The sequence below is a fragment of the Rhinichthys klamathensis genome, unplaced genomic scaffold (assembly GCF_029890125.1).
Source record: "Rhinichthys klamathensis goyatoka isolate OS25496 unplaced genomic scaffold, OSU_Roscu_1.1 h1tg000055l_1, whole genome shotgun sequence".
Taxonomy (NCBI): domain Eukaryota; kingdom Metazoa; phylum Chordata; class Actinopteri; order Cypriniformes; family Leuciscidae; genus Rhinichthys; species Rhinichthys klamathensis.
The window spans coordinates 1,195,355-1,208,428 of NW_026606600.1; the positions used below are offsets into that span (position 1 = coordinate 1,195,355).

At 37.0% G+C, this 13,074-nt stretch overlaps 1 protein-coding gene across 1 annotated transcript in view; it reads right to left on the minus strand.

Moving 5' to 3' along the window:
- vps35 (VPS35 retromer complex component) overlaps positions 1-12,791 on the minus strand; it is a 51,754-nt gene extending 38,963 nt beyond the window's left edge. Inside the window, exons 1-4 of the mRNA XM_056248437.1 lie at positions 12,627-12,791; positions 10,829-10,927; positions 10,555-10,651; positions 10,248-10,371 (exon numbers count right to left, since the gene is read on the minus strand). Of these exons, the coding sequence (XP_056104412.1) occupies positions 10,248-10,371; positions 10,555-10,651; positions 10,829-10,927; positions 12,627-12,776 (470 nt within the window). The 5' untranslated portion in view covers positions 12,777-12,791. The remainder of the gene's footprint in view (positions 1-10,247; positions 10,372-10,554; positions 10,652-10,828; positions 10,928-12,626) is intronic.
- Positions 12,792-13,074: the final 283 nt, after the last annotated feature.

Here is a 13,074-nt window from a genome sequence, read left to right on the forward strand (position 1 = left end):
TATTTTTCACGGTATTTCGAAGTCCCCGCGATAACAATATCGTGCATATTCATTACCGCGATTTATCGCATTACCGAATACCGGCACATGTCTAATTGGTATCTATGTTTTCAGCATAACCCAAGGAATCTATTAAGACCAGTATCATTATAATAGGCAAATTTATTCAAAAGTTATTAGCATTTTTGGAAATTTTGCTATAACTTTTTTACCACAAGGTGGCTCTGCCCCAAAACCTTTTGAGCACCTTCAAGGTATGGTGCCGATGACTCATACCGAGCTTTGTAACGATATGCTAATGCGTTCATAAAGTATAGCATTCACAATACTGTATTGAAGTCAATGGCAATTTCATGTTTTGTTCTATTATAGCACCAACTAAGAGGCACAATACCACTATTTTTTTATGTGTCCTCAGAGTGAGCCACATGCTACATGTGTGTCAAGTTTGGTGAAAATATCTCATTTCGTTTTGGAGTTATAGACATTTATAAGTATAAACACATAAACAATGACCCACACCAGACTTTGTTTGCATTTTCTTGGCACTTATTATTATTTTGTCATTTGGGCATTAACGTATTAGCCTGGCTCCGCCCTCCTATGTTCTTCCGCTCAATTTTCATTTTCCTTCAGTACTACGTCTGGGCTTGCGGTATATTCTTGGGTTTTCTCCGATCAATCTTTTACCGGTCCAATCAGCGAACAGAGAGGGTGGTTGAGAATGATGATGTTGAGGTTGTGTGCTAATTTGAGTTGACATACGTCACGAGACTCACGACCAAACGTTAGCGATTGGTTATGGCAGATCCAACAGTTTAAAATTTCAACAGAGTGCCCTCCTTCAAGGAAGTTAACGCTTGTCAATGGAGAGGGGCCAGACTCTCAGTACAAATGAAATGTACGAGAATCTGATAGGACCAGGCTATTAACGCATGGCCAACGACCTATGTTTCCAAACTTCCTACGGTGGTTTCGTCTCGATTGGTCAAACGGTTTCGAAGATATTGGCAAATGTTTTTTAAGTGCTAAATCACAACGCTACACAAACCGTAAGGCAAAACCTAGCATGTTTGGTATCGTTCGGCAAGAACTCAGAAATCTAAGGAGATGACTCCTGTGAAAATAAGTGAACCACACCCAGAGTTAAAAGCATTTTCCACTAGGTGGAGCTGGTTCAAAACTTCTCAGGCTCCTTCAGGGCATCGTACTGATGACCCATAACGAGTTTCGTAACGATGTTCATGCGTTCATAAAATACAGCATTTTGGTACAAAATTCAAAATGGCCGATGCCTAAAATGGTAGATATGGAAAAATTGGATATCAGTCGACTCGGCATGACGCCCTAAATCTAACGAGACCACTTTTATGATTTTTGGACAAACTGTTCATAAATAGCCATTTTTCGTATCTGGTGCTGTGGAGATACAGCTTTTAGAGTTCTCAACGGGCCTGAAAATTACAACCCGACCCGACCCGTGGCTTTTAAAGCCCGGACCCGATGTAACCCGACACATCAACATGAATTATCTGCCCGATCCCTGCCCACGGCCCGACGCCACCCTTTTGATCGGTGAGTGATGTAGAATAGAATGACTGCTGCGCTTGACTGGGCGCGTGAACGAGCAGAGAGAGAGAGAGAGCGCCCCGGCCGCACGCGCACACTATCATGTCTTCAAACAACACGAGCGCTGTTTTGCTCTCTCTCCCTCGCGCATATTAATCAAAATCAATTGACACGATAGTAAAAGGTCGGAAGACCGCAGTTTCACGTGGAGCATTTGGAGATTTTTTCTCCTGAATTACCGCGGTGTGTGAATTGTGCTAAAACGAAAACACGTTGACTTATCTTCTCTAAAAAGCTTTCCACCCATTCAGCTGACATAAACCACATTTCAATAAACGAAAAAACCTATCCAGTGATTAAATGTTTTCTGTATTGACGCAAATCTTGTGCGATGTCCTAAACTGCCGAGATAATCACACAAGCGTGCCGTGCACGTCCGATACGCAAACGAATGACTCATTTTAGCCATTCACTTTAACTCAACACTGAACTCACGAGACCTCTGAATCGGTGTATAAAAAATCGGTAACACTTAATTAGATTAGTTAACATTTACTATTAATAAACTGCACTTCTACAGCATTGTTAATGTTAATTTTAATATTTAGATAGGCCTATAGTCTGTATAGGCCCACTATATGTGTTGTACTTGTAGCCATTAAATAAGCGCATTTAGTTTCATTTTTGTTAAAATATTATAATGTTGTTGTTGTTGTTTTTTTACATCTATGCTGATTATGAAAATTGAACAGCATGAGTAAGATGCGCAATATATCGGAAGATATGATGGGTCAGACATGGTTTTGACCACTAAATTAAGTTTTGTTTTGTAGAAAGCCTTTCTTTAAAGTGAATTTCGTTTTGTATAAATTGTATCTTAATTTTAATCAATCTTTCATCAACCAATTGCCTGGATATCTAGGGGCCTAAATAAAAAGCAAATATTGCAGACAATATGATCATGATAGGAGGCGCGGGCGCGATTGCATTGCATGTGAACTGGAGCACATCTCATCATAAATTTTGCTCATTTAAATAATAGTGTGTGTGTCTATATATATATATATATATATATATATAGCCTATATATATATATATATAATTGCGCAGCTCCCCCTGTCAATGATCTAGCACCCCCTCAGCATCTGCATTAAAAATTACTGGCGCCGCCCCTGAGCGACGGTGATTTCACCTGCGGCAAGTTTACATTTCAACAACTCCATCTTCTTCTCCGGGCTAAAGGCGTGCACGCGGCGTCAGGTCTGCCCTCGCGTCGCGATGCACGTTGCACGCAGCAGCCAGACTTTCTTTAAAGTGAACAGCAGCGATGAATAATATATATATTTTTTTTTTCACTGTACAATTCAAAAGATTAAGCCCGAGGTCCGACCCGAGTCATTTGCTTATATTTTCGACCAGAACCCGGCCCGAACCCGCGGGTCCCGTCGGGCCGACCCGACCCGTTGAGAACTCGAACAGCCTTACGTCTGTTTTTGCAAGCGCTACATAAAATTAGTTTGCGCGGTATTCGAGAACGGTTTGACAAATCGACATGAATTCCATAACTTTTTGTCGGCATGGTCTGGAGATGATCTGTTTAAATTTTCGTGAAAACGGAGCAACGGCCTAGGAGGAGTTCGAAAAAGTATGATTTTTGGAGAATTCTAAATGCCGGGAAAATGATTATGACGTAAAATGAGCCAAGGAATCAGAGGAACAATTTTTGTGTCTAGCGGCTAGCCATTACGGTTCAAAAGTTATTAGCATTAACATGAGTGAAACTTTGGACAGTTGGTGGCGCTAGAGGCATTGAGTTAGAGACTCCAAATTTGCTATGGTGACAGTTCAGACTGTCCTCTATATGTGTGCCAAGTTTCATAACTTTCCCGCAAGCAGTCCTATGGGCTGCTGTAGACTCCTAGACTGGAATAATAATAATAATAATAGAAACGCCAACAGATAGAATAGGTGCCTCCGCAACTTCGCTGCTTGGCCCCTAATTATATATAATTAACATGTAACAATACATATTAATAAAAAAAGCAATATTTAATGAATCGCTTTTTTAATCTGTTCATGTATATGAGCAAACCTATTAAATAAAATGTAATCAGGCTTTCCAATGCTACATTTCAGAGCAGTAAAACTGTGCATGCAAACATTAAAAACACCCACTGAATCATTTGGGTGGGCTACACTGTAAGTTGGACACCCAATCCTGGTCTATAGCAACAGCAAAACAGAATCTGAATCAGAGCATTTACAGTGAAATGGCACACGCTCAAGAGTTGATTATTGATTCTCATGCCCACTTGACAAAAACAAGCTCTGAATGACAATGACAAAGTGGCACTGATGGCATGATCTAATTTACATACATTTAGCTCTGCCCATTTACCTCAGGGCCTAATTAACTTGGCAGAGGGCATCTGTCTTCAAAGAAGAGTCTTTCATCAATGAATTCAAGACCCTATAAACATTTCAGACCATTTCTGTTATCTACGTTTTACAGCTTGACTTTTTTGAAAAGATCCAACAGGTTAAGAGACTTTAATTTAAGAGAGAGAGACCACTTCAATAGTGCAGTCCATATAGAAAGATAGCAAAGTGAAATGAGAGGAGGCAGAGAAGCACTGGGTGCTGCTGCTCAATAATAAGTTACCAACTAGATCCCAATTCCTTTAATGAGAGGCGTGGGCAGAACGGATAGCGGGCACAATGCCATGAAAAGGCCGCAGTTGAGTCAGAACTGGAGTGCACATTTCACTGTACGTGAGTGTGAGCGACCTATGCTGCCTGAAATTATGCAGCCTATAGCAATGATGGCCAACTCCTGATGACAGTTATTAAAAGACACACTCAGTGGAGCAACCCAGCAATCACTTTTCTGTATTTAAAAAGAAATCTAGTTAACTGTATACACTCAGAGTTGTTATTTGGTAGAAACTGTTGGTGGCTGTACTTATGCTCTTGCTTTCAGTGTTAAGTTTGGTGACGTATAATTTGTCAGTTTTCGTCAATGACATTTTTTCACAAAACGAGACGATAACTAAATAAAAAACTAGTTTTTGATGAAAAAACTATAACAAAATCTATTGACTTTTTCATCAACAAATGAGAATGAGACGAAAATGTTAGGGAGGGAAGATGGGAAGAGATTCAATCAGAATGAATCTTTCTGTGTATTAGAGAGCAGGGGCCGTATTCACAAAGAATTTTAAGGCTAAAAGTAGCTCCTAACTGGCGAATTTAGGAGCAACTCCTAAAAATAATGGGCGTGTCACTCCTAAATTTAGGACTCCTAATTTTTTTCACTAAGAGTAATTCACAAAGCATTTTAGCCCTAAAAGTAGCACCTAAGTCTGGGACAGCTTAAAAGAAGTCGAGAGGACTCCTAACTCACTAAGACCTATTCACAAAGGATTGTAGCGCATACCACCGCCTCTCGCAGTCGTCCGGGGTCCGCGACACAAGCGGGAATGCTGCATTGATCTGCAAACAAATCATCTCCCATTCTCACGCTTAGTTTTGCTTGATATCCCAGTGCCGAATTTCACTTTTATTATGTTTTTTTTTTTTTTTAGCACCAACTCGGCCAGCAGCAGTAACTGATCCTGCGTCCAGTTGGGCTTTCTTTTCCGTTTTGGCGACTTCATAATCCACTGTCATTCAACTATTACATTACTTCAATAAGAGCAACATTTCCTTGCTTTAAGTAGTCTATTTAGGCTAATAGGATGTCAATTAACCCAGCAAGTGTTAATGCAAGTGTTGTTTTTCATTATTAGGCAAGTGACGGTTTTCATTGGGGTATTAGGCTACCTTGATTTAATTTATTTTAATTCACGACTTTTCTCTCTCTCTGCCTTTTTAGAATTACACTTCACTGGGGCCTGCACAAACATGTCATTATATATGCATTTCGATGACATTGCTATTATTATTTTGTGTAGGACACAGACATATTTAGATGTCGTAATTCCATGATTTGTTGCGTCTGTGTTATGATCCGCATGATGGCCCTGTCATCTAACAACCAATCACCGTGATCATTGCGAGGAAGCTCGTGCCTGAGAAGTGACGTCATCCATAGCAACGAAGACTCACTCTTAGTTTAGGAGTTGTCATTTTTCCTTACTAAGAGTAGGTCTGAAAGGCGCTGTGAATAACTTTTAAGAGAAAACTCCTAGCTAAAATATTTTAGTGCGATTTAGGAGTACTCCTAGTGGTAAGATAAAATTCTTTGTGAATACGGCCCCAGGGCTCTAACGTGCAACTGAAAATGACTGCATGCGACTGAAAAAATTAGAGGTCAATTAGAGGTGTTTATATTAGTCAGAAGAATCCACTCATCGAGTTTTTGTCCAGTGCTGAGTTCTGCACGATAGCGAATCCTCTCAATAAAACAAAAAGTGTAGACATGATGTAAATCCATTGTGTAGTGTAGACAACTTCATTGATTACTAGTGCTGTCAAATCGATTAAATCGCATCTAACATAAGTCTTTGTTTACATAATATGTGTGTGTGTAATGTATATACTGCCGCTCAAAAGTTTGGGATCAGTAAGATTGATAATGTTTTCAAAATAAGTCTCTTCTGCTCACCAAGGATGCATTTATTTAATTAAAAATAGAAAAAAACCCATCAATATTGTGAAATATTATTACAATTTAAAATAACTTTTCTGTTTGAATATATTTTAAAATATGATTTATTCACATGATATAATCAAATAATAATAATAATAATAAAATTATTTTAAATTAAGGCTCCTAAATGTTTGGCCCTGTAGGGAGGTTTATGGAAGTAAAATAATCCCAAATGTTTTTGAAACAAAAAGCCTGTTGAATTGTACTACTTGAAAAAAATATGCATTGCATTAACCCTGCTTGTATTTTAATGCATTGTATTTTTAGGGCTTGCATTTTTATAGGCTGAAATTTAGCATGGTTGAATATTTAAGCTGTGAATATTTCAAATCAAATCATTTCAAACACATTTTCATTAGTAAAATTTCAATAATCCATATTCACCTTTCATATTTCATATCCCAAATATTCAAACTGATTAAAAATACAACCTATAATATTCAACAGGCGGTTTTCGGTCCATTTTATTTCGCTTTGCAAATTCGCTTCCACAAATTCAGTGGTTCAAATTCGACAGTAAATTCAACATTGACATCCAGGTGCTGCAGGAAAAGTAGTAGATTACCGAGCATAATCTCCATCTGCTGTTAGTCGACCTCACCAGCAGGGGGTGCAAGCGCGTGTTGTTGACGAAGACCAGAGCAACAGTTAGCGCAAGCCATTCATTCATAAAAACTTATTTACAAAAATTTAAGTGTATTTGTGATTATTATGACGTCTGTTTTATGTGAAATTCAGTGTGTTCACGATTACTTTTCCTGTGTAGCCTACAAGCATCTTTCTCTACCATGAACGATAATGTTATTCCCCCGATGCGGATGTACAGATCCAGTGTTACATTTGACATATTTCTCTTGGTTGTTTAGTTGCCTTAACCTTATATTGCAGCGATGTGCTGCATTCAGTACTAGGGTTTGGTTTCCCTCAATATGTCAGGATTCCCCTGCTGGACATATAAAACGCTTAACGTAACTTAATGGACATAAAAGACCAAACTCGCAGGCTAGCAGATGGACTCAGAATATGAATTTAACGCGCAAAGTTTAATGCTGAGCGTTTCCCAGTGATATACTGGCATAAATTTGGTTTGACATTGGACATTCGCACATTTAGGGACCGTCTCTAAAGTTACATACGAAATTGGTATACACGTTTCTAACTTAAATACCATTTGAAAAGAACGACTTACAGTCATAAAACCAACTGTAAAGTGTTCATGTAGGTGTCAGGCTCAGGCATAATGCGCAATTTATTCAAATAGATTGAAGTTTGCTATTGAAGTTAGAAACGTTTAGGCCTATAGGACTTGTTACTTTAGAGACGGTCCCTAAATGTGCGAATGTCAACCCAATTTTACATTTAGTCTTTTAGCTGGCACTTTTATCCAAAGCGACTAGTTAAACTAACAATATAGAACAACAATATGAAAGTGCTACTTCCCAGTTTAATCTAATGCAGTACATGTACAATACATACTTTCCAAATAAGGTGCGAGTTTGGTCTTTTATATCACTGTACTGTAGTCCATTAAGCTACGTTAAGCGCTTTGTCCTGACGGAAGGGGAATCCCTGAGTATGATGATGTATTGAGGGAAACAGATTATAATCCCGTTTACTGTAGAAAAGGCTGATAACATAAGGCTACACAGGGAAAGTAACAATGAATGAAACATAAAAACAGCTTTTGTGCCTTTATCATCTTTTCCGCATATATACTGACCCAGATAATCGTCACAAAAAACATAATGCATGCTGAGTTTTTATGAATGAATGGCTTGCGCTAACTGTTGCTCTGGTCTTCGTCAACAACACGCGCTTGCACCCCCTGCTGGTGAGGTCGACTAACAGCAGATGGAGATTATGCTCGGTAATCTACTGCTTTTCCTGCAGCTCCTGGATGTCAACGTTGAATTTACTGTCGAATTTGAACCACTGAATTTGTGGAAGCGAATTTGCAAAGCGAAAAAAAATGGACCGTAAACCGCCTGTTGAATATTATAGGTTGTATTTTTAATCAGTTTGAATATTTGGGAAATGAAATATGAAAGGTGAATATGGATTATTGAAATTTTACTAATGAAAATGTGTTTGAAATGTTTTGATTTGAAATATTCACAGCTTAAATATTCAACCATGCTAAATTTCAGCCTATAAAAATACAAGCCCTAAAAATACAATGCATTAAAATACAAGCAGGGTTAATGCAATGCATATTTTTTTCAAGTAGTACAATTCAACAGGCTTTTTGTTTCAAAAACATTTGGGATTATTTTACTTCCATAGAGGTTAGGTGCGCATATATGAATGCAACATACTGATCTACCCGGTGGGTTAATAGCATACACTTGCTGCATGTCTTATAAAACATTTTTTTAAAAATTCACATTTGATTTAAGCTTAACCTTAATTTAAGCTTAAAGCAGGTATTTCTGTTATATTGTGTTTATTTGTTTTGTTTCCTATTTACTGACTGATAGATTTTAGTTGACTAAATCTAATCTAGATTTAATCTAATAAAATCGTAAGATATGTAGTCGACTAAAACTAGACTAAAACAATTCAGATGCCAAAACTAAATCAAAATTTACTGTCAAAATGAACACTGGTTGCTTTTGCTTAAGCATTGTTTGTCTATGTGGTTTAAAATAGGCCTTTCTCTAAAGGTTTCTGTTTTTTCTTCAAACAGATGCACTCCACCAATCTGTTTCAGCACATACTTCCTCATTAAAGATAAACAGTCAATGAAGGAGCTCTGCAAAAATCAAGCATCTTTCCAACTGTGCTCTCAGTCGCATCTCTCTCCCATCCACATACATTCAACCAATACTAATTCACAAGGCTAAATTTACTGCTCCAGTGCAGTTGTATTAGTAGTCCAATTAGACAATAGTAATCCATTTTTGTCTTAGAAATAATAATTATAATAACATATTAGTAATTTATTATTAATATTATATAATCCACCTCAGAGCCTAAGGAATCTCAGACAACAGAGATTCAATTGATTAAAAATATATATTTATAAGAAAAGACTGATCAAAAGTAAATTAAGTTATCTTTCTAAAATAGTATCAAATATCTATATTTTTCAAGGTATTGTATCAAAGTTAGAAATTTCAGTCTCTTCATCAACACTAAATCCTATTTTTTAAAACTAGATTAAATCTAAGACTGAGCTGAGTGCATCATTAATGGGTTTACCCAATTACATGATGTCTTACAACACAAGAGGCAGGTGCAATGTAAGCAATCCCACTTGGGAGTCTTTAAACTACAGGACCACTCAGTCTATATGCACACGGCAAGATCATGCAATACAATATTTACACACTCATGAACATTTATTACATAATTAACTGCACTCGTCATTACCAAAAATATCAAAGGTTTAGAACACACCATTCACTCATTCATTTACAGTCTGTCCTCAGTTTAAACTTTTCAGTAAATTTGAGTAGCTTTTGGAAATGTGTTATAATGGAGACTAAAATATTATAATACTATAATATTATGAGTAATTGTCCCTTCCTTTACATTGAATTAATCAGCATCCCATGCAAATCTAATCTTTAAGCTTTCTGTGCTATTAAGAAAGAACACAAATGTTGCCCAGGGCATGTTCACTGTTAATGAAAATTGACGCTGCATAATAGGACGAATGAAGGGAGTTAAGATGTTAGATTAAGTATTGACTTGCTACTAACTCAACAAGTGAAGGCACTGATAAACAGCTGGTGGTAAAATTGGGCAAGCTAAAAAGGAGCGGGTGTGGGAAAGATAGAACAAGGGAGAATCTGCGGGAGAAAATAGAATGAGCGGCACATATTGAACAGCCGGTCCCTCATGACAAAGTGTACTCATTCAATTCTTAATAATTTCTTGATCTCAATAAGATCACCAAATGGATTCAGATTGCTCTATTGGCAATTTTATTTTATAGTTACATTGTTACAATGTGACAAAAATGGCAAAATCTTGAAAATGTTTTACAGTTACACTAACTAGGGAGATTTACTAATATACTCACAGTCTAGGGATGATGTTCCCTGCATATTGAACAAGCTCATAGAGGTCAGCCACCTTGCGGCCTTTGGCGAACTCATCTGTCAAATAGACCTCCAGGTAATGCAGCTCATCTGAGATGGCCATGTCTACAAGCACAGAAATCAAATGAAACATTGATAGATAACAACATATAGTCTTTGGCAGCTGTTAAAAAGAAATTACAATACAGAACACCGTTCTTTAACACTCAAGAAAATTCTTACTGTTAAACTCAAGGGTGCAAATGTGTTCTGTTCGAATTAAGAACATAATGCAATGAAAAAACATACAGAGTTCGTAGTAGCTCTTGGGAGAAAGCATAGAAGTCCTCAACTCCCCCAACATATTTGAGGCATGTTTCAGTGCATCCATCAGCTTGTTCTTGTCCTGGATGAAGGAATATAAATGCTCATAAACAGAGATTAAGGGCGAAGCTTTCACACTGCCATGAGAAACACCTTAATGTTTTATTTTCCAATTTGTTCAAATCAAGAGACATCACACTGCTATGGCCTTGGGATGCAGGTTAGCCGCATGTTGTAAACTTGCATGTACTTTACTCACCAGACAGCGCTTCATTTGAAATGACTGAACCTTGACTGCCTGCACAGCTTCATCCAACAGCTTCTCCTGCTCATCCTGGGGCGACTGCTGTGTGGTCGGCTGGAATAAACAGGTGCAGTCAAACAATCAAACTAGGATGTGATGTCTCCAACCTTTAAATTATTTTTAAAAAGGTTTTGGCGAGTTTTTTTCCAATGTCAAAATTTTAGCAACATTTGTATGTCTCTACAAACACCTTGGATATCTGATTAATAACTTTAATAGGTGCACAGCACATTTTTACAGCAAAAATGTAGTTTTTATTTTATTTTTTATTTAAGCACGATTTTGAAACATGTACACAATGAGATCATTGTATCAAGTGTTACATAGCAGTTCAAGACACTTCATATAAAGTGTGACCAACATTTCTTATTATTATCAATGTTGAAAACAGCTGTGCTGCTTAATATTTTTGTGGAATCCGTGATCATTTTTTTTTCAAGATTCTTTGAAGGATAGAAAGTTCAAAACAGCATTTAATTGAAATAGAATTCTTTTGTAACATTATGCATGTCGTTCTTCAATGTCACTTTTGATCAATTTAATGTGTCTTTGTTGAATGCTGAAACAAATCTTACTGTCCCACAACTTTTGAACAGTAGTGCAAGTATACATGTATAAAGAACACTTTCACTCACACATATACATATTGTTCTAAAGTTTAATTTTAAGTGCTGTAGCAGGTGATTTTAGGTGATTCTAGCCTTGTATATTTCAATTAATTTGTCCTGCGGCATGACAAATGTATTTTTAACGGTACAAATATTCTAGAAATTGTAAAAAAAAAACTGTCACAAAAAAGTGCATAATTGTAAATGAAATATGTGAATTGTAACAATATAATTATATAGCAGAACATTGCTGTTACTGTTTTAATGGCATGCCTAATACAGCTCAATTGTCATATGGCACATTTTTGCTAATAAAAGTTCAGAAAGTAACTGTATAACTTCAAGAATTGAAACAGTGACGCTATATTAATCTGTTGATGTGTCTAATAAATGTCTGTAAATGAGATTATCAGTGCATAAATAACTACATAATTGGAGTGTCAGTGGCCTGCGGGCTGGGATGACAATCTACGGCCACCTCTCCATTTCATTTAAGCCCAAACGACCTATCGTTAGTGACAGTAACAGACACGTACACTTGACATGAATAGCAATTTTAAAAGAGTTATGATTAACAGTAAGCATAAGATATTATGATCTGGTTTGAACTGAATGAATGAACCCGTGACCAAACAGCATAAACTGAAGCTCATGTTGTGCACACTAAAACCATTGCTATTATTCAAATATATGTAATGCGCATGCAAGAAAAAAAAAAGCTGCATATAAACGTATCTTAGAAATCCGATTACAATAAATAAATAAAAAAGCCTATATAAAATAACTAATGAAGTAACAATGCTAATGCTAGTGGATTAGCAGTTCAAATTAGCCTATTTTGTAGAAAACCTGTGGATTGTAATGACAGCCAAACATGATGGCTGCAAGTTCACTACAACTGCAGGGCGAATGTTAAATCGCTGGCAGAATAAAACAAGACAGAAGAAATAAACGAGAATAATTATTAGGTGTATGTAGGCCTCCGCATCTCAAACGCTAATGCTAACGGCTATCTTCACAGACGCAAAACAGCCAATCAAGAGATCTCAGTGCCTCTCTGACACTATGACAGCTATAAACAACATAATAGAGCATACAAAGAATCCAGCAGACAGTCTATGCATACGATGATCCTAATATCTTACCATGATTATCAGATATGTTAGAGGAAACACTGGATGACCCCCCTGTGAATGTGTCGTGTCATGTGACTGCTGTTCCTGCTGTTCCGCCTCATGATGACGAGCACTGCCCGCACACAACACAACAAGCCCTGAGAGAGCTGTATTATTCATCTCTAAATCTCCGCGGAAATAACATTAAGAATTAAAATACATGTATTTACTATAAAATCAATAGCTGGGTTGTCTCATTACACACCTGAAGGAAACGTGTTAAGATAACGTTTCTCAGAACAACATTAAAGTTGCATTTAATATAAAAAATATCTTGTATACTTCTTTTAGACATATATGGTATCATTTGTCGAATAATTAAAACTAGTTAAAGTTTATCAGCGTTTTACCCGACCGACGCTTTCCACGCCCATTTTCTTGATCCACCAATGGCCGGTGAGAACGTTTATTTCTAGTG